At 38.2% G+C, this 23394-nt stretch overlaps 1 protein-coding gene across 1 annotated transcript; it reads left to right on the top strand.

The window, feature by feature from the left end:
* Positions 1–2362: 2362 nt before the first annotated feature.
* Positions 2363–3298, top strand: LOC126076256 (taste receptor type 2 member 7-like). Its single transcript, XM_049884831.1, has one exon. The coding sequence runs from the start codon at positions 2363–2365 to the stop codon at positions 3296–3298; it is 936 nt and encodes a 311-aa protein (XP_049740788.1).
* Positions 3299–23394: the final 20096 nt, after the last annotated feature.

The following is a 23394-nucleotide window of genomic DNA, read 5'->3' as shown; positions in this document are numbered from 1 at the left end:
TTAATTTTACGTTGAGAGGATTAGGGTGGGATTGTAACACCACCCTTATTCAGGTCACCTCCCTGATCCAAGGTAAAGAGAGTTTCCCTGGGGTGTGGCCTGCACCACCTTTTATCTCTCAAGAGATGAAAGTAAAGGGAAGCAAGCAGAGAGCTGGGAACTTCATACCACCAAGAAAGCAGCACCAGGAGCAGAGCGGGTCCTTTGGACCTGGGGTTCCTGCACCTGAGAAGCTCCTCGACCAGGAGAAGATTGAGGACAAGGACCTTCCTCCAGAGCTGACTAAGAGAGAAAACCTTCCCCTGGAGCTGACACTCTGAATTTGGACTTGTAACCTCCTAGACTGTGAAAGAATAAATTTCTCTTTGTTAAAGCCATCCACTTGTAGTATCTCTGTTAAAGCAGCAGTAGATGACTAAGACATATAGTATTCCTATAATCTCCATTTTATACATCATTCCCAAGCCTAAAATCTACACCTATGTGCAATAAAATATTTTTTATTTGCAACAAAACAAAAATTTAGTCTAAAATATATTTGGGTGAAGGTATTATCATAGTTACTGTGAGTACCTTATTTGCCAATAATGTAGCTAGGTCAGGTATCATTGCCAAAATCAGAGGAAACTTATCACCTGTGGAACATGGTTATGTTAGGAGGTAGTTTGTCCAAAAATCAGGGCTGCATCTCAGGAATGAAGGCTTGTCCTTTAAGAAAGGATGAGAGAATACATATGTTCACAGGAAGGTGTGAGTACTCCAGACTTATTCTGTGGAAATATTATGCAGTGAAATGTTTCCTGGTAACTCTGAATTAGAGAAGCTATTTCAAAAAAGGAGCACTGGTGGTGCAGCGGTTAAGAGTATGGCTGCTAACCAAAAGGCTGGCAGCTCGAATCTGCCAGCTTCTCCCTGGAAGCCCTATGGGGGCAATTCTTAGTCTGCACAGATGAGGTAGATTTAATCATCAGTCTCCTGCCTAACAAGATAGAAAGTTTAAGGGTCAAGATACTCAGATACAATTTGATATGGAGAAGAGCAGAGAGTAAAAAGAAATAGAATTTCTCTCTTCTCTCTCATAAATACAACTGCCGTTGAGAACATCTTAGGTGAAATGGAAAAGTCTAAAGGCAATCAATACTGTTTTTGTTGTTATCATGGCTCCTTCACTTTATACATAGCAACACAAACTAAGTGACCATTAAACATCACTTGATTTATAAGAAAGTGCATTATTTTAAGAGACCTTGTGCCAAACAATTGTCTTTCTGAGCAAGTAAGATAAATGAGTAAAATACTTCTTTTGAAACCATATTATCTATATTTAGTGTTAACATTTTAAATTCCAGAACGTGGACCCAAACTTCAGATTCTTTACCAATAATCTATATTACTGTTTATCAACAAAATGAAGATTTCTCAATAAATTTTAAATTTTGCCTATTTTCTAGTCATTAGCAGATCCTTGAGGTGTAGATTTGCCAGACGAAATACAGGACATTCAGTTAATTTGAGTTTCAGTACTTCCCAGAACTCTTAATCCCATGCAATTTGGGGCATAAAACATTATTCATTGTTTACCTGCAGTTTAAATTTAACTGGATGCCCTGTTTTTATTTGCTAATCTGGCAACATTATTAAAGGCCGTGGTGGTGTAGTGGTTAAATGCTATGGCTGCTAACCAAAGGGCTGGCAGTGCGAATCCGCCAGGCACTCCTTAGAAACTCTATGGGGCGGTTTTACTCTGTCCTATAGGTTTGCTATGAGTTGGAATCGACTTGACAGCACTGGGTTTTGGTTTGGTTTGGTTTTAATGGAAACCCTGGTGGAGTAGTGATTAAGTGCTATGACTGCTAACCAAAAGGTTGGCAGTTTGAATCCACCAGGCACTCCTGGGAAACTCTGTGGGGCAGTTCTACTCTGTCCTATAGGGTTGCGATGAGTTGGAATCCACTCAGTGGGCAGTGGGTTTGGTTTTGGTTTAGTATGCATGGCAGATTAATGAATTAGAAATTTTTAAACTTAGCCTCAGAAAGATAGTACAGAACCATGAAAGGAAATCAGCTCCATTTGCATCTTAACAAGCAGTAGCTCTGCAGAAACATGTGGAAAATTACAGCCTTCTGAGAAGGTAAGTAGACATGCAATGCCCAGGCCAGGGATCACCAAACATGCTGTTTGTCAAGACTAGCCAGTATTTCATGAAGATAGCTACAGTCTTCATTTATTGTTCCAGTCTCCATCACAAGATAGGCTACAAGAAAAGAGGTAAAGAAAATTATAGCGAAATCTAAAGCACAGGTGTAGATATCGTACTGCATCAGGTCAACCAGAATCGAATAGACTATTCCTCTATTCGAACATGCCAAGTAAAGTGGAGAGCATATTAATGCTCATAGCAGTGGGAGAGTTTTCAATGGGCATGTTAGGGAATACGTTCATTGTATTGGTAAACTGCCTGGGCTGGGTCAAGAACAAGAAGATGGCCTCCGTTGATTTAATCCTCGCAAGTCTGGCGATGTCCAGAATTTGTCTGTTATGCATAATACTACTAGATGGCTTTATATTGGTGTTGTATCCAGACGTCTATGCCACCGGTAAACAAATGAAAATCATGGACTTCTTCTGGACACTAACCAACCATTTAAGTGTCTGGTTTGCCACCTGCCTAAGCATTTTCTATTTCCTCAAGATAGCTAATTTTTTCCATCCCCTATTCCTTTGGATGAAGTGGAGAATTGACAGGGTGATTCTCTGGATCCTGCTGGGGTGCTTGGCCCTCTCTGTGTTTATTAGCCTTCCGGTCACTGAGAATTTGAATGACGACTTCAGGCTTTGCGTCAAGGCAAAGAGGAAAACAAACTCAACTTTGAGATGCAGAGTAAATAAAGCTCAATATGCTTCCACCAAGATTCTTCTCAACCTGTTAACCCTATTCCCCTTTTCTGTATCCCTGATCTCATTTCTCCTCTTGATTTTCTCCCTGTGGAGACATACCAGGCAGATGCAGCTAAACGCCACAGGATGCAGCGATCCCAGCACAGCTGCTCACATGGGAGCCATGAAAGCCGTCATCTCTTTCCTCCTCCTCTTCATTATCTACTGCTTGGCCTTTCTTGTAGCCACCTCCAGCTACTTTATGCCAGAGACTGAATTAGCTGTGATATGGGGTGAGTTGATAGCTCTAATTTATCCCTCAAGTCATTCATTTATTCTAATTCTGAAGAACAATAAATTAAGACAAGCATCTCTAAGGGTGCTGTGGAAAGTAAAGTATATCCTAAAAAGAAGAGTGTAACATATATATACAGATCTGAAGAAAAACTATCATTTTTTGGAACAAAGGAAGAGACGATGTCTCTTAATTATCTTTGGTTCTTGCATTAATGTTTGTTTCACAGGCTTATCTTAAAATTTACTTTTAATTTAGGGAATCTTTTGTGGAGATAACATTGACTTCCTCTCTCTTTTTCTCTATATACCTATATATGTGTGTGTATCTATATTTATTTATCTTTTTCCTCTCTTTCCCTCCTTTCAGAGTTTTTTTTTTTTTTTTTTTAACATGTTTCAAAGCAAATTGATGTTAATATCCCGATACAACCTGTGAGGTGAGGGCATTTTCATAGTTTTAAATTATTTCTCCAGATGCAAAGTTGTATGGCTATTTCAGAACAACTGTAATAGCATCTTGCTGTTATTTGCATTCCTATGAAAAGCAGCTGGCTTACCCTCATGGCCCTTAGTTAGAATTTTCTTCTCAGGTAATCCAACTAAGCACCACCTTTGGAAAAGACTCCATAGTAATGGTTCTTAATCAAACACTGTGGAATTCTATGAAAGCATCAGAAAATATCAATAATAACCACAATTAAGGCATAAATTTTCATTAAAATAAATATTGTCACAATGAATTCAAAGATTATTTTATGTTCATTGATCAATGAAAGGAAAACGCTCTATAGGTGTAAAGGAGGAAGAGCGTACGTAGAAAGTTTTTATAGAATAAGGCTGGCAAAAGAAAGAGCTTAAATAGAAAAAAAAAAAAAGAACTACATATTGTATATGAAAAGACATTTCTCCACAAAAGACATGTGTAAGTTTGCTTTTAGCAAACTGGGAATGCACCAGGCATTGGCTGTCAAAATGAGACCTTCAGTCAAAAGCTTATGTACCAGTATGTTAAAATATCAAAATCATCAAAGGAAATATTGATTCAATATAGATCATATCTTCACTCCTGAGGAATATGCTTTGAATTGTATATACGTCATCTGTGAAGTATTTATTTGGAATATTCCCTCAAAATTGTGTCATTTGTCTTGTAACAAAGAAATTTTGGAGTGATCAACTCTGCTACTAACCAGTGTAGACTAGCCATGAATTGTGTATGTCAAAGAGAAAATGTTTATGTATACCCGTTGCTGTTGAGTCGATTTTGACTCATAGCAACCCTATAGTAGATATTAAATATTTTAAATTTTAATCAATAAAATTGTTAAAAATATACGTTTGCTCTCGTTGTATATGTTAATTTTTTTCTCTGAGATTTGATGGTGCAAAAGATACACATTATTTACATTGACAAATTAAAGATTTCCTGAGTGTCTTATAAAGAAACAATAGAAAATTAAATGTCTAAGCAGAAGCTTACATTCTTTTTAAAATTGTCTGGAAGAGTACCTACCCAGCTCCCATCTAAACAGATTCCATGTATGGGGGTTTATTAGACATTGGCAACAAACAAAGAAAAACTCTGAGGTCTAGTCAAAATCTTAGAAGATGTTTGAGGACTATATTGTGGGCCTGAGAAACTTGACCAGCCATTTACATTACAAATTGTTGTTGTTGTTAGCTGGTTTCAGTTCAGCTGCCCCCCAACCCCAACTCATAGGAGCCCATGAATAACAGAATCAGAATAGTATGATCCATAGGGTTTTCACTGGCTGATCTTCTAAACTGGATTGGCAGGCCTTTCTTCCTAGTCTTTCTTAGTCTGGAAGCTCTGCCAAAAACCTGTTAAGCATCACAGCAACACATAAGCTTCCACTGACAGGTGGTGGCTGCGTTTGAGCTGCATGGGTAGGGAATTGAACCCAGTTCTTTCACATGGAAGGCAAGAATTCTACCAATGAACAACATTGCAAATATAACACCTCAATATTCAATTTCTCTGTGGACAACAGCCAGTCAAAGGACGCAGAGGTAGAAAGAGAAGCCATATCAGAGACCCCTTATTGTACATAATTCTCCTCACTGGCATATCTAGGATGAAGATAATGTAACAGAGATAAATGGTTATACCTTCTAAAAAAATCTTCTAGGCTATATAAATTCTGAGAAATTGTGCAAAGATGATAATAATTCAGGGTTGAAAGGGATAGTCATGTTGTTTATTTCACTCTCAGTATTTGAAATGGAGTTTTCAGGCTTTTTCTAAGAGTATATAGTGAAGGGAATACAGAGAATGCATGCAGACTCCTTTCTTCCTGTTTGTATTCCTTGTTTAGTCAACAGACATCCATTCACACATTGAATGTGTGTCAGGTACCATCCTGGCTGCTAGAAATGCAGATGACATGTGAGGAACTCCATGCTCATGGAAAGGACGGCTAGCAGGCTAGCATGGAAGACAGATAAAGATAAAGTAAACACAAATAATTACAAGTAGTGATTAATGCACCTGAGAATAACTGGAGTCAGGATAAACCTACCTGAGATAGTGAAATTTGGGCTGAGACTTGAATGACAAAAAATAACGCTGCCATGCAATATTCTGGAGAAATAATGTACAAAAGGCATGAAACAACAAGCACAAAGATCCTAAGGAGGATGTTAGCTTGGTGGGTTTGAGGAAGAGCAATAAAATCTGAATGACCAGAGCATGGTGAACAAGGCGTGACTGGCAGGAAATGAGGGGCCAGATCATAAAAGGTCCTGTAGATCATGATGAGGAATTTAGATTTAATGTAAATGCGATGGGAAGACATTGGAGGAATTGGAGCCATGTGTGACATAATCTTATGTATATATGTTTTAATTTTGCTTTGGTTATGAGAAGCCGGGATAGCTTATGTGGAGGTAGTACAACTAAGGGACTAGGTAGCAAATGATTATAGTAAGTAGTCCATATGAGAAATGATTGTGGTTTGGATTTAGATGGTAGCAGTAGGGTTAGGGAACTTTTTAAGGAATGAATTCTGTATATCGTGGATGTAAAGCTGACAGGTCTTGCTGATTGGTTAGTAGGCGGGAGGGACTTGAAGGAAAAGAAAATTCAAAAAACTTTTAGGCTGAAGATTGTGGCAATGGCAAATGTTTTGTTACTTCTATATTTACTGCAATAAATACAAAATTTAAAAAAAGGAGTAAACTTTTAGGTTGTTTTTATTCAAATGACTGGGAGTATACTGCTACCAAAGATTGAGGGGAGAACAGTTAATTAAGCGATGGAAGAACAGAATCAAAAATTCTATTTTTTGCACATTATGTTTAGTAGGTCTATGAAATATCCAAGAGGAGTGTCAGATAATTGGATATACAAATCTGTAACTAAGTATAGCAATCAAAAATAAATAAATAAATAAATTTGGAAGTCATCAAAATATAAATGGTATTACATTAAACATAGAGATTATTGATAGAGCAATAGGCCTAGAACTGACCCTTGGTATACTCTAATCTTTAGTGGTTACATTGAGGATAAAGAACCAGCAAAAGAAAATCAGAAGAAGTTGCTAGGAAGATAAGAAAAAAGCAAGGAAAATGGTGACATGGAAATAAGAGATAACGTTGCGTGGCAAGGAGGGAGAGATCGGCTGTGTCAAATACTGCTGAGAAAAATAGTAAAATTGGTATAGCAAAGTAACCATTGGAATTGGCAATATGGATATACTGACATTGATATCCTTAACAAAAACGATGTTAGCGAAGTGTAGGGGCAGAAGCTGAGCTCATTGGAGAGAAATAAAGAAGAAGCAAAATGTGAGGAAGCATAGATACAGAGAATATATAATATTTTTGTTAAGTTTTCTCATTAAGGAGAGTAGAAAATGGAGCATTGAAAAAGGCAAAATTTTAGTGTCTTCATTGGTTTTGTTTTCAAGTTAGATCATCTAATGAGTGCGTGCAAACTGAAATGATTCAATAGAAGAGACAGTAATAATACAAGAGCCCTACTGCTGTCAAGTCTATTCTGACTCATAGGGACCCTATAGGACAGAGCAGAACGGCCCCATAGGATTTCCAAAGCTGTAATCTTTAGTACCAATGAGTAGGAAATAATTGCAGCATTTTACCATCATTATCATCATATTGGAAACCCTGGGTATTGGTTAAGTGCTATGACTGCTAACCAAGAGGTCAGCAGTTCAAATCCACCAGGCGCTTCTTGGAAACTCTATGGGGCAGTTCTACTCTGTCCTATAGGGTCGCTATGAGTCAAAATCGACTCGACGGCAGTGGTTTTGGTTTTTGGTTATCATCATATTGCGCAGCAAGGCCAGCTAGTGTGCTAATCAGGTACCTTGATCCACAGGGATCTGTGATGATAGCTAATAGAAATGGTATTTTTAGTATTCAAAGAGATAGATAGTAAAATAACGTGTTTCTTGAATAATGTAAAAAAAAAAAAAAGTCAAGAAGTCACTGAAATAAAAAATTACTGTCCCTCTACAAGCTTCCAGTTCTCACTTCACAGACTTCACAGAGTCCATTGATTGAAGAGGAGATTGGGTCCAAATGATGAGAGAATGAAAGCCACTATAAGTTTTCTGTAATAAATATCATATAGGTCAAATAATATATATCATACATATTGTTTTATAAATATATACACATCATTTGACAGTAATTGTGAATTAGGGAAAAGGAAATAATCAGATATTTTGAGATCTGTTAAATACTGACATCAGGGCAACCATAATGTCATCATGATCCTCCAGTCAGAGTGGAGGCTTAGGGGCTGGGTGATAAATTTCTCGTGGCTCCAGTGGGTCCATGAATCTATCCTGTGGTCATCTCCCTAGTTCCCAGGGATACAACTGGGGTAGTTATATTTAGTAGCTGTCAGAACACAATATAGAAGGCTCTTAAATCTCATCTGAACAGAATGACTCATCATTTGGAAGTCAGCAAGTTCTTGTCTTCATTCATTAAAGTTTTGAGTAGATATTGAAAGACTGGTAGTACCAGAGTACCATGAGGGTAGAGATACACATAACTCTGACTTCTTAAAAACAGCAATAATTGTAAGGGGAGCCCTGGTGGTGCACTGGTTAAGAGCTATAACTGTTAACCAAAGCGTGGCAGTTCAAATCCACCAGCTGCTCCTTGGAAACCCTATTGGGCAGTTGTACTCTGTCCTGTAGGGTCGGTATGAGTCAGAATTGACTAGATGGCAACGGGTTTGGTTTCGTTTTGGTTTTGTATTGTAAGGAGTGAACGCTCGCTCAGGTTTTTGTTTGGTCTAACTCTTATATCGTTGAGCAGACATTGACAAAGACTGTGGTCTCTCTGCCTTCTTCATAAGCAACCATATGGTTACATTTCAAAAGACAAAATGCATACAGACACCAGTTGTAATTCTCTGTCCAGCCCTATCATCACTGTGTTATTGTAAATTCTTTCCAAAATCTGGTGAGGGTCTTTAGTGTCTAGTAAAGAACCAAACAATCTGGTATTTAACTTCTGTATAGTAAAATTAAAGACTTTTAATTAAAATTCACATGTAAATGTAATTTTATCCTTGAAAATATCTTGATTGGGTAGTGTAATGCTCGCCATGGCTGAAATTTAAGTATGGTTGAGACCAGTGACAAACACGGTCTTCTAAAACTGCTAAAATTTTGCTGTGTGGAACTCTGAAGTATGAATGAAGAAATTTATTTTCAAGGGTCATTTCTCTGTTCCTGTTAGAATCACATCATTAGCAGTCATGGTTAAACATACGCAAATCAAGAGTCTCTTTATTGTTTTTAAATAATGACTGTGGCAGGGTTCTCTTCTAGGCACTGGGAATATGAAGGTAAATGAAACATTGTTCCTGTTCCTAAGGAACTCAGGATCTAATGGGCATAATGATGAGCACTGTCAGAAAAGTGGTGAAAGGAGGTATCGTGAAAGCTCAGAGCTAGGGAGTAAAGGGAACGCCTCATAAAGGAGGAGAGTGTGATCTGGACCTGGAGGGTAGATGGTGGGGGAAAGCAGAGTGAGATGCATGGTTCAAACTATCCGCAACTCAGCATTTTCAATGGTCTAGGTACACTGAATAATCCAGGGAGGCTGATGTGAATATAAGAAAATAAATGTGGAAATCTGAGTTAGTTCCAGATTGCGATGGACCTTGTGAATAGCAAATTGTATTTGTAATTTGTTCTGTGGGCAACAAAAAGAATTGTGAAGAAGAGAGGAGCGTGAATATTTATTTGCAAACACTTCACACTAGGATATAAATTGCCTGTCTATATTATAAAATTTTACCTAAAGAGCTGGGGCATCTGTTTATTAAGAGATGTGTTTGCGTGTGAGCAAACTGACAGTTCCCTCTAGTGGACTGGGAGACAGCCCTTCTGGATGATCCTAGGCGAGAAGAAATGGAAAAGCAGGGGTCTGGGCTGATAGTATTGCCAGGCATCCAGTCCCCAGTGTTTGGGATCGCTTTCTTAAAAAAAAGACAGGACACTGAATGGCTTGTTTATGAATTTTGTTGTCTGTTCCCTCTGCTCGTATTATGCAAAAGTTGACCTGAATATGAGACCATGAGTTTTGCTGTCTCGTATTTTGATTGAAATGACAGCAACCCCATTATCTGGTATACTATTGCCAGTTGTCTTTAACATCTAGATATTATGAGGTTAGGTCATCCCTGAGAGGTCCAAATGGTTAAGAGATCCACTATCAACCTCAGTTTTTTTTTTCTATGCTTAATAAGCGTATGGGCTACCTGTACTCACATGTGATTCATCGTAGGTGTAACCGTATTTTCACGCTTAGAAAAACAGAGAACTTCTAGTTTAGACACAATTCCTAGCTTGACTGTATTGAATCCACCAGCTGAGGGATGCGCCTCGGCTTTAATGGAATTCAACTTTAATGGATGCAACCCATGTTAAGGGAAAGCTGAAAAAGATCGCGGCTGGAATTCCTAGCTTGCTTGCATCATAAATAAAAAATTTCTCATTTTTCCTTTAATCCTCACCCAAGTAATTTCCAAACATCTCTACCTTCTGGTTTTTAAATTTTCATATGTTTTGCATTGTGAAAGGCACCCAGCTCCACCCAAAGGGTGATCATATTACTTCAGAAGTCAATCAGGCTGCTGAGAAAACTGAAACAGATTAATTCTGACCCCAAGGAAGAAGCCGGTTCTAAATTGGATTTAAGATTTCAGTATGACAGTGAGGGATGCACCCCCTTTTAATGATCTCCACTCAGGGTTTTGGAGGTGGAATTGTGTAAGTATGTTATGATTAATCTATGCTCACACGTTAAAAAAAAATCTGGCAAATTAATTCTCTCACCTTCCTTTATACTTTGTCAAGTTCTAGTACAACCTCCAGCTTTTACTTCTTACCATTTCCATATACGTAGAAGAAATAAGTAAACGTGTGAGCTAAAGCAATAAAAAAAGCAATACATAAGGTAAATCTGTAATGTCTCTAACCCAAGAGGAAGCCTGTTTTATTGGCTGCTGGATAGTGAGCCTATCTCTAACAGGGCATAAACCAAAACAGACCCGTTGCCACTGAGTTGATTCCAACTCATGGCGACCCTACAGGACAGAGAAGAACTACCCTATAGTGTTTCCAAGGAGTTGTTGGTAGATTTGAACTGCCAACCCTTTTGGTTAGCAGCTGAGCTCTTAACCATTGCACCACCAGGACTCCAACAGGGCATACTGAGGGCAAACAGGTCCAGGAGGCTCTCCTGAATACAAGACATGAAGAGAAATATAGCAAAATGGCACATATGCATTGAGATACTGCCAGAGATCAAGGAACTTACAAGGCAATTTTCTCTGACTGAGAAAAGAGTGGGTGTGTTGATAGTCTATTCATTTTATCAGAATTTGGAAAACTTTGTACAGTACTCTTCTCAAAAATAAGATCTCTTGCTTTGCGACAATGATCTTAGTTAAACACTCATAAAGTTATTAAAATCTGAACTCCCTATAAAGTTGTACCAGTATAGAAAATTTAGAATCCAGTCAGGGCCCTGTACCTGAACTCATTCTTCTTGTCCCTCAACCAAGAACCCTGATCTTAAAAGAAAAACAAGAGCCAGGGCTTTAATGCTGATTAGTTTAGTGATATTTTTAAGCTGGAAAAAGGAAAGGCCAAGAAGTTTACACTGCTGAAAAGTTCTTGATCCTCAACTGATCTTCATTAATTTCTGAAACAAACAAACAAAAAAGAGTTTTAGACAGAAGTAATGTATTGGCCTGGGCATGATCGATCCCTGGCTTCTCTGCAATTAAGTAATGTCATTACAAGCTATATTAAGAGAGAGAGAGGGAAAGGGGAGAGAGATGAGGGAGGGGAGAGAGAAAAGGAGGAGGATGTGAGAGGGGAGGGGAGGGAGAGAAAGGAGAAGAAAGGGGAAAAAAGAGGAGAGGAAAAAGGAGGGGAGAAGAGAAGAGGGTGGAAAGAACTTGAGGGAGGGCCTAGGCTAATATAAGAATAAGAGAGTACAAAGAAGCTCAGGGAGGAAGTATCCATTCCACCCATGGAAATGGAGGAAACTTTTCTCTGGGTAAAGTCAAAGGAAGGAGAATCCTGCAAAGGACATATTTGTACAAATAGAGAGATGGAAGTCAAGATTTAAAAATGAGAAAAATGAACAGAAACTAAACAGAATTAGAGAATTTAAAGAGAAATTCACAGGATTAGTGAAGAAAAATAGAATTAGTACCTAGGCAATCACTGGAGGCCATTTTTAGTTGGTTTTCCTTGTCACTGGCCATCAGAAGAGCCACCGCGTTGACCACCCTGGCCACCTCTTCCACGCTGGCCTCTCTGGCCACCTGAGCCACCCTGGCCACCCTGATCACCTTGACCACCTTGTCCACCTTGTCCACCTTAGCCACCTTGGCCACCTCGGCCATCTCAGCTACCCTGGCCACCCTGGCTATCTTGTTCTCTTTGACCACCTTGACCGCCTCGGCCACCTGCCTTCCTGGATATTCTGGCTGCCAGGACCATGCTGCTGACTACGGTGTTTCTTTCCATTTTTGTCCTTCTTGCCATGCTGATCTCCAAATCTGCCTTGAAGTTTGAATTGTGGTTCCTCTGGGATTTCTTCCATTATGCCATCATCTGCTTACGGAAGAGAACACAGATCCAGAGAAAAAGAAGTAAGGAGAGACGCCAGCCATTAACTTAAATAAGGCAAGTACGGAAGCTACCATAACCTAAACTTAGCTAGAAGCGATCTTTTACTGGTGTAAATACTATCAGGTAGTGAACTGGGCCCAGGGCTTAAAAGAGAAAGAGTAGAGAAATTCTGGCCTCTTGAGGCTCAGGGCACATGTACTTAGTCTGGCACCTTATCTTTGCCCCATTGCCATTTACTCTCCCCTCTCTTTTGATGTTTCTACTAGCATTCTATATTTTCATCTATGGTGATTTTGCCATGATATCCATAAAATCATCCATGAACCACCAGATTTCCCATAATGTGTGGGAGAAACTATCAGATAGAGTGACGGTCTACTCGTAGGCATGATATCTTGACATAAGTCTATTGAACAGGGCAAATTATTAGCCATGCTGCCCATATCAATAATGAAGCAGTCATACTACACCCACTCTGCTCTTTCTTGTATCACATTCCATGAACTATTAACTCTACAGTTCTCTGAACATCCTTTTTGCAAATTCCTGGTACCTATAATTGAGTCCAAGTCCACCAGCTCTTGCATCAACTTTTTCACTCTTTATGATATCTTGAGTATGACTCGTACCTACAAGCATATTCTTGTGGATTCAACATACATTACATTGAGCGCCCTCTGCATGTCAGACACTAACATTCAGTGTCTGTCACTTCAAGCTTCTTCCTCTTTGTTGTCAGGTTAACAAAGAAATTTTGTGTTACATCTCTGTTCAAAAATCTATTCATGCCAATAGAATAAATTACAAATTCAATTTGCCATTCACAACACCCTTGTGGAACTAACCCACATTTCTAAATTTATCTAAATTTACCATACATTTCACTCTGCTGTCCCTTACCCCTCCATTATCCAATGTCCAGGTCACACCTCACCTCCTCCGTTAGGCCGTCCCTTTCCTCCCCTGCTCTGAGATTTCATAATACCTTCTTTTGCCCCTTTTCTGACAGTGATCATTGTTATGCCTAAGCTACATCTTCCATCAGATTCTGAGTTCCTTTAAGGACAGGAACAATGTTTCATTTACCTTCTATCCCCAGTGCCTAAAATAGGGCCCTTATATAGTGATTGTTAAATAAATGATATTCAGTCTTATTAAATTAATGTTGGGATAGAGAATGTAGATAATCAAAGCATTTCTTTCAGGGATCTTCATATAGGTATATAGTCATGAAGGCAACTAAGACTAGGTATCTTAAGTAAGAAAAAATCAAAAGGAAAACAGTGACTCCACTTTGGACCCGAGAGAGCTCTTAAATATAAAGTAAACCACTCCTTTGTTTGTTTGATTGTTCTCTCGCATTCCTTCAGAAATGTGAACCTAATACATAGTAGAATGGTTGAAAAAAGGAGATTTTAATAGTTAAGAGTACTTCTTTATTAAAGTAAAAATTACAGAAAATTTGGATTAGACCAGTGACCCAGAGACTTCTAGAATCCATTTAGAAAAAATTCTAGGTAAGTTAATTGAAGATTATTGCAAGAACTCAAAATAACTCACATGATAATTGTGAATCTTCCTTTTCCTCTTGGGTTTCTGCAAAAAAGGAGAAGAAGAAAAAGAAAGAAAGATTTGAAAATATACTGTAACCTAAATGGAAAAGCCATTGACAAGTAAAAAATCAGGAAAAATCTTTAAGCATGTAAAAGTTTTCTTTAAACAACAAAATTTTGGGATGACTCATATACTAAATTCTGCCATTCTTTAGTAGTGTACTTTATAACCTATTAGCTCTCTCATATATACTTGTCCTTTCTATATTCCTACTCACACAGTCTCCCATCTCCATCATTAAAACTGCTTTCAGTCTTTTCACTTGAAATGTGTATGACTAATAATGGCTTTAAATTTCCTGAGATAAATTAGCACATAAACAAATATCAAGGCTTTACACCAAAGGATTGAAGCACTTGTGGTGTAAATTCAGAGTAAAAGAAAAAATAAGGTACAATAGTAAATTCACTGACTCAATAACTGTATTAAAAAAAAAGAAAAAAACCAAACCTGTTGCTGTCGAGTCAGCTCTGACCCTGAGAAATCCTACAGGACAGAGTGGAAGTGCCCCATAGGTTTTTCAAGAAGCAGCTGGTGGATTCAAACTGCCAACCTTTTGGTTAGCAGCTCAGCTCTTAACCACTGTGCCACTATTACTTTAGGTGAATTACATAGCATCTTTATGCTTCAAATTGGTCATGTGTCAGTGGACATAATGCCCTTACAAATGTAAGGAATTTGTACTTTCTATCATTTTTTATCATTAGCTGTTGTTTGTAGAAGAACTTAGAGAAAAGCATTTACAAAGGAGTAGGGTACCATGTTCTGCTGATGTTCAGACACTAGATCTCTGACACCAGAGATTCCAGTGTGTAAAGGAAGGAGTTCACCCATATCAAACAGTATTAGTGAGAACCACTACAACTCATAGGCTTGTCATTCCCGTTTTTCCTTAGGAACTTTATAGACGATTTTGAGAACTTTCAAACGACAAAAGACTAAAAAGAGTTAAAAAAAAAAAAAAAAAAAGGTGCAGAAGAAAAAAAGAAAGACATTACTTCAACAAAGATTTACCTGGATCCTCAGGTAAATCTTCAGAAACTATATCTAGGATATAAAAAGAAAAAAAAGATTTTTTTAAAGATAAATTTAGAACATGATCTTATAAGACCCCAAGTATGCATTTGTAGAAAGAAAAAGTAAGTTTAGATAGGAGCAGTCAAGAAAATGCCTAAGAGAATTCTAGAAACAAAGTAATAAAAGGTTTGAATAGAACAAACCAACATTTTCCAAATTAGAATCCTAGTGCTGCTGAATGATCCTGAAGGTGGAGTAGATAGGAAGTCAAACATGAGACTAAATCTACACTCTATATAATGAAATGGAAAGTTATAAAGCTTGTAGACTCATTAAAGATTATGAGACACCTTGTAACAGAATATTTGAGATTTACACAGATTACTATGTACATTACCATGACTTTATTATTCCAGGAAACTCTTGCCCAGAAAGATGAAAATTTCAAATAGTTATTGTACTTTTCAGGAACCTCCCCAAAACCCATTTAAACAAACATCAATATGTTTCGTGCTTCAATAGCATCAATTGATTGTTTATCTTTCAATATTCTCTTCATAGTACCTCAAAACCTTTACCTCCTAAATTCATAAATCACACACCTTAACATTTCTGAAGGTTGTAGTCTTCAGTATGAATTACACCTCAACATTTAAAAAAAAAAAAATCCAAACCTGTTGCTGTCGAGTCAATTCCGACTCATAGCAATCCTATAGGACAGGGTAGAACTGCCCCATAGGGTTTCCAAAGAGTGCCTGGTGGTGGATTTGAACTGCTGACCTTTTGGTTGGCAGCAATAGCTCTGAACCAGTACACCACCAGGGATTCCAACATAAAGAAAACAAAAATTCTCACAACTGGACCAATAAGCAACATCATGATAAACAGAGAAAATATGGAAGTTGTCAAGGATTTCATTTTACTTGGATTCACTATCAACACCCATGGAAGCAGCAGTCAAGAAATCAAATGTCATATTGCACTGGGCAAAAACTGTTGCAGAAGACCTGTTTAGAGTGTTAAAAAGCAAAGATCTAACCTTGAGAACTTTGGAAGGTGTGTCTTAATGCACCCCAGCCATGGTATTTTCAATCTCCTCACATGCATGTGAAAGCTAGACAATGAATAAGGAAGACTGAAGAAATGATACATTCAAGTTACAGTGTTCGTGAAGAATATCGAATATACCATGAACTGTTGGAAGAATGAAAAAATCTGTCTTGGAAAAAGTACAGCCAGAATGCTCCTTAGAAACAAGGATGGTAAGACTTCATCTTACAAACTTTGGATATGTTATCAGGAGGGACCAGTCCCTGGAGAAAGACATGATGCTTAGTAAAACAGAGGGCCAACGGAAAAGAGGAAGACCCTCGATGAGATGGACCGACACAGTGGCTGCAACAATTGGCTCAAACATAGCAATGATTGTGAGGATGGCGAAAGACCAGGTAGTGTTTTGTTCTATTATACGTAGGGTCACTATGAGTTGAACCGACTTGACAGCACTTAACAACATTTCTAATCAAGCCTTTCTTAAATCAGAATCCCTAATTTTGTTTATAAATATCTTAAATTTTCCTTTTCCTCCTCCTAGACACTACTTAGGCAAAGTAGCACCCTCCTTTATTACAAATAAGAATAAACTAATCTTTGCCTTATCGACAGGTTGTTTGGTGGTATTTTGGGTCATCCAATATTTGCTATGTTTTTACTTGAAACTTACACATTGATAACAAACGTTCTATGAAATACTCAGGAGCAACATAGTCCTGCAGTTTATTAAACTGTAACACTGCCCTTAGGAAATGGATGAGTTGGGAAGGAAGGCAAGAAGGAAAGCAATTTGGGAACAAGAACAGATGTGAAGTACAGGCATTTACATGGAGAATAGGAATATTAACTTGAAAGTGCTAGGTACTCAACATACTTAGAACAACTCCAAGTCATTCCAGATGAAGTGTAAGCTGAAAGCAAGGCCACAGAGTGAGTTAGAAAGGTCAGGAAATCAGTATCTGACAGGGCTGAGTATATGAAACTGCTTTACCACTCGCTAGTTAAATAAGCTCTGTAAAGTATTTAAACTCTAAAGTTATGGCTCAGACATAAAATGTGGATAATAATATCTACCTCAAATAGTTACACTGAGTAATTAATGGCTTATATATGTGAAAGACCAGCCAGGCACAGACTAAACTCTTAGTATGTGTTTCTCTGAAAAAAAAATTTTTTTCCACTGAGTTTTACTGCTATTCCCCATCTAATATCCAAACCACCACAAAGCGTACAGTTCAAAGGCTCAGAGGAATTGTACATATTCTGCTTATGTTCAGACTATTTAGATCTCTGACACCAGAGATTCCAACATGTAAAGGGAGGAGTTGGCCCATATCAAACATTATTAGTGAAGACCACTACAATTTACAGGGTTGTTGTCCTGGTTTTTCCCTTGAGGACTTTACAATTTTGAGAACTTTCAAGAAACAAAAGACTAAGTAAAAAAGTATGATAGATGCAGAAGAAAAGAAGAAAGATATAACTTCGACAAGGATTTACCTGTATCCTTAGAAGAATCTTTGGAAACTGTAACTAGGATTTAAAAAAAAAATAGTAATAATTTAAAAAAGGTAAATTTAAAACATGATAGAGTCTTACCCTTTTATAGATGTCTTTCGAAGCAGTTTTAATGTTTTAGAATTCCCTTCCTCATGAGCAGCAGCTTTGCCTCAGTGTATAGCAACAGGGTTAAAATTAAAATAATCTATTAGAATTTTAACTCCTTGCTTAATATTCCTGTTTTCTTGACTTAGGCTCTTTCTATCCAAGGCCAAAACATTAGATAAGAAAATAAAATTTCATTTTAAGCTTTCATTGTTTGTCTTACAAGTTGCCTAAAATCTGGATATCATTACTTTGGATTTTTACTCTGCATCTAGATATTTGGTACCGTTAAGATATGACATCCATCTGCTTTTTTAAAAGAGCCACAGACTGAGAAAGAATAGCCTTTCTCTTTTATTTTATCTAAATTGCTCTATTACTGGCTGAGATTGTTCATTTCTAGGAATCCCTAGGTTTAGTACAAATGCCTGCCTGACACAGTGGCTGCAACAATTGGATCAAACATAGCAGATTTGGCCATAACATGACCAGACCTATAAGTGTTAGAAAAAAATAATAAATTATGTAGTGGAGAGAAGAATTTAATACTGCCTGCTTAATGTCAAAATTTCGATGAAATACTCCAAGAGTATGGCCCCTGGATGCCATTTTAACTCACTATTGAAGTCACTCGTGTGGCTCACACTTCAGCCAAAGATTAGATAGGCCCATAAAACAAACAATAATACACGTAGCTTAACCATGGATATGAGACTAAATGGGCACACCAGTCCAGGGGCAAGGACGAGAAGGCAGGAGGGGGCAGGAAAGCTGGACAAATGGAAATGAGGAACCCAAGGTTGAGAAGGGGAGAGTGTTGACACATTGTGAGGTTGGCAACCAAAGTTACAAAATAATATGTGTACTAATCGTGTAATGAAAAACTAATTTGCTTTGTAACCTTCACCTAAAGCACAATACAAATTTGTTTTGATGAAATAAACATTTCATTTAAAAATCTCAATATTTCTAAATGAGGTATCTAGATGAGTTACAGAATTTTGACTCGATTTAGATGTCCTGCTTCTTACAAAGTGAATAGCTATAAGTCCACACGTGTTAGAGTAGCAAAAGTTGCACCACAAAGATGCTGGCTTCAGACTAAGACACAGATCTTCAAAGAGGTGTTTTTAGTCAGTGGAAAATGGAAACTAATGTTGCCTCCTCTCTTATTGACCTATTCTCTGAAAGAAAGTACTTAATTTTGAGAAAGGACAATCTGACCCTACTCCTTTGTGTAAAATTTCCCCCATTCTGCAAACTACCTTGTATGATCCCTCCTGCCCCCACTTACCATCATTTAATATTTGAGCTGAGTTCAGGGCCAGCAGGGCCATTGACAGCAAGAGCAGCAGCATCTTGGTGGAAGCCATGGTATCTCTCTGTCCTCACACTGTAGGAACCTAAGATACACTCCTTTATAAGACCCAGGAGAACAATATCACCTTTGAAGTCCATTTCTTGGACACCACTTGGCCATATCTGATTCTCCATTTGGGCCTCATCCAGTGCTAAATTGAGTGGTTCAAGGGCTGGTCAAACTCCTTTAATGGAAACCATGAATTCGGGTAGGTTCATTAAAATCATTGTTCTCTTCAACTATTAGTTATAATTATACATATTATAAATAGTCTTCAACTTTTTAATATGAAGTCTAGAATTATGGCTTTCTGTTCTATTACCACATCTGACATTGTTCAAACTGTCCAAATGTCAATTACTTTAAGCCCCTTTCCTATAGAATGAGCCAAACAGCATAATTATGAAATGAGGCTAAAATAACAGAAATATAATCACAAGACAAAAAACAACAAAGGGTCAAGAAAGGTGAGAATAAGTTATCTTACGTGGCTTGAAAAAAAAAAAAAAATGAAAGCAGTTGCCAGTAACAGACTAAAACAACTTCAGGCTATAGTTATTTAGACTATACTTGAGTTCATGATTTGAATGGCCTGTGAAATCTTAAAACTAAAAATGGTCAGAGTAATGAATAGGTTAGAAAAGAATATTATGCAAGCAATTATTGAGTGAATTAGGGGTTTTCATTTTGGAAAGAAGAGTATGGGTAAACATGATAGTTGTACTTTAGTTCTATAGAACAAAGGGAAATCTTGTAGGGTTCCAGAAGGTACAAATGGAGCTATTGATTACAAGTTAAAAGGAGAATGTTTTCAGTACAGTATAAAAATAAATTTCTTAGAATTATTAAACAAAACTAACAGATTGAGCTCTTGGGGGAAAACAGGTTCTTATCAATGGATATGCTTCAACAGACATTAAATGATCTGTGACCAGTACATTTAAAAAAAAAAAATGAGATTCATAGGTAGAGAATCATTTGTCTCCAATTCTCTTTTTAACATGTGTTCAATGAAGGAAATGTTTTCCTTCATCTGGATAAAAATTCAAGGGTTTTCATGACTTTTCTGTTCACTGTTAGATAATAAAAGTCAAATAAACACTTGCTACAAAACACAGTTTCATTTCAATATAGTCAATTCTGTGCAATAATTATAGTTTCGATCTTCATTAATGTCACAGCTACTTTTCCTCCACTAAGCTAAGGCCTGTTTTAGGCAGGCCACCTGTCTCTGTTCTTTTTTGTTTGCTCATCTACTCCTTCATTTAGTAGCAGCTCCTTCTGACACTTCTTGGGTTGGAGGGAAGGGAGAAGATTTAACTAAAGAAAGGAGATCAGGAAAACTCTTATTTGACTGACAGTGTCATAAGCTGGCCCTATATTCTGTTGGCCTGGTAGATATTTAAAGATTACTGTCTCCCATAGAGGCACATTCATGCCTTCTTTAAAGACCTCCCCATTATTGGTACAATAATACATGTAAATTTCTTGATGAGAGAACAGATGCATCTCTTATCTGGTTAGTTGGCAGTTCAGCAGTTTAACCTCTTTCTCCTGAGACCTCATCACTTCTTCAGCTGGCCCTGTTGGACAGAACCTAAGATGACAGGCTCTCTCATGGCTAACCCACAACTGGTTTATAGGAAGCACTCACCATTATTTGCTCTGATAATTGCTAGAGTACAGGCTATGCCCACCTCATTCAACCCTTCTTCAATTCATCCATGACTGTGAGGTCACTGCCCGTAAGTGTTCTTTGATACTCAGAGAAGAATCAGACACTAGTCCACTGTATTCAACACAGGTTCTTTGTGAAAATCAGAGAAGATACCCTCTTTGGGCATGTCTTAGTCATTGTCATGGATTGAATTGTGTCCCCCAAAAATGTCTGTCAACTTGGCTGGGCCATGATTCTCTATCTTGAGTGATTGTCCATCATTTTATGTGATTTTCCTATATGTTGTAAATCCTATCACTATGATGTAATTAGATGGATTAGCAGCAGTTATATTGATGAGGTCTACAGGATTTGGTAGTGTCTTCGGCCAGTGTCTTTTGAGATATGGGCGAGGAGGGCAAGCAGAGAGACATGGGGACCTCATACCATCAAGAAAGCAGTGAGGGGAGCAGAGCTCATCCTTTGGATCTGAGTTTCCTGTGTTGAGATGCTCCCAGACCAAGGGAAGGGTGATGACAAGGACCTTCCTCCAGAGCCAACAGAGAGATAAAGACTTCCCCTGGAGCCAGCACTCTGAATCCAGACTTCTAACCTACTGGACTGTAAGAGAATAAACGTCTCTTTGTTAAAGCCACCCACTTGTTGTATTTCTGTTATAGCAGCACTAGATGACTGTCTTAATCATCTAGTGCTGCTATAATAGAAATACCACAAGTGGGTGACTTTAACAAAGAGACGTTTATTTTCTCACAGTAACATAGGCTAAAAGTCCAAATTTAGGGCATCAGCTCCAGAGGAACTCTTTCTCTGTCTGTCAACCTTCTCATCAATCTTCCCCTGTCCATTCAGGGACCCCAGGTCCAAAGGACATGCTCTGTTTCAGGCACTGCTTTCTTGGTGGTATGAGGTCCCCTTGTCTCTCTGTTTGCTTCTTTCTTTTATATCTCGAGAGATAGCCTCAAGACAAAATCTAATCTCGTAGATTGAGTCCAGCCTCACTAACACAACTCCACCCTTCCTCTCTTATTAACATCATAGAGGCAAGATTTACAGTTTATAGGAAAATCACACTATACTGGGAATCATGGCCCAGCCAAACTGATACATTTTGAGAGGAACGTAATTCAACCCGTGAGAGGGCATATGCAACCCTGCTGTGTCTCAGTTTAGTAAATCCAGTCCTGGCTGGATTTCTATCACCTCTTGCTCCCTTAGCCAGGCACCCTTGTGCAAAGCACAACCTGCATCCCATATGTAGTGGGCCGGAATACACACATCAGAGACCACCTAAGTTCAGGAAACATATTGAACACTTGCGTAGTCTCTTGTAACGTACCTCTCTCTTGATTTGAGTTGAAGAGGGAAACATTATCCAATTCTCTCCCTTGGTGGTGGTGGGGAGGGGAAAGCAGGGACAAAGAAATTTATAGAACCGTTCTTCTGTGCAAAAAAAATCCTTCTCATAAACTCATTTCTCAATCTCTTCTCATTAGATCAATGTAGAAACAAGCTTAAAAGTTGGGTAACCAATTTTTGTTCTTTCCTTTTTGAGAGTCCTTCAGGGTGTTTTATCTCACAGCTCTATTTGGTATGTCTTAGTTATACACTGCTACTATAACAGAAATAACACAAGTGGATGGCTTTAACAAAGAGAAATTCATCCTTTCACAGTCTAGCAGGCTAGAAGTCCAAATTCAGGGCACAGGCTCCAGGGCAAGGCTTTCTTTCTCTGCCAGTTCTGGGGGAAGGTCCTTGCCACCAATCTTCCCCTGGTTTAGGAGCATCTCGGTGGAGGGACACCGGATCCAAAGGTTGCGCTGTTTCCCTTGCCCTTGTTTCTTGGTGGTATGAGGTACCCCCTGTCTCTTTGCTTGCTTCTCTCCTTTATATCTCAAAAAAATTGACTTAAGATACAACATAACCTTGTAGATTAAGTCCTGCCTCATAAACATAACTGCCGCTAATCTCAACTCATTAACATCATAAAGGTAGGATTTAAAACACATGGGCAAATCATATCAGATGACAGAATGATGGACAATACACACAAAACTTGGAATAATGGACTAGCCAACTTGACACAATTTTGGGGGAGCACAATTCAATCCATTGCAGTATCTTATATCTATTATATATTTGCTCCTTTGGTTGGAGCTTCTAATTAACATCTTGTTGCAGATCTGCTGACTCCAACAAACTCTAGGTAGACAGATTATTTTTCTGTTCCAATTTTAGCTGACGATTGCCCACCTGAGCTCCCTTGCTATTGTAAAAGGTAAGGAGTTCCACCTAAGGTACACTGATGCTGTCTTAGATTGTCATCCCCAAAGTTTCTAATTCCTTGGACAAAGGATTCCCCTGTCTCAGGACTTTCCAATATCTCATCGCGTAGGGTAGTGAGTCCTCTCAGGCTGTGATAGTAAATTAAACTAGGTGACTCCTCATTTTTCTTACCCTTCTTAGTGGCTGTAGGAATCAATTGAATCATTCAAAGTTGGTCCTATTTGTTCATCTCATTTGTTTATTTAGCTAAGAGGAAAAGAAAGAAAATGGGCTTCATAAAACATGCTAAGGAATGATGACTCTCTTTGGTTTTTCCTTCTTCTCCGGCTCCTGTCTCAGTGTATAGCACAGCAACTGGCACACAATTCACCTTAAGCCCCAACTCCACCCCAATTCCTAGTTTCAGAAAATTAACTTTCCTCCTACTTCAGTGCACTAAAAGATGTTGGATA

Source organism: Elephas maximus, chromosome 4 (genome assembly GCF_024166365.1).
Source record: "Elephas maximus indicus isolate mEleMax1 chromosome 4, mEleMax1 primary haplotype, whole genome shotgun sequence".
NCBI lineage: Eukaryota > Metazoa > Chordata > Mammalia > Proboscidea > Elephantidae > Elephas > Elephas maximus.
This window is presented reverse-complemented; position numbering and strand designations above follow the sequence as displayed.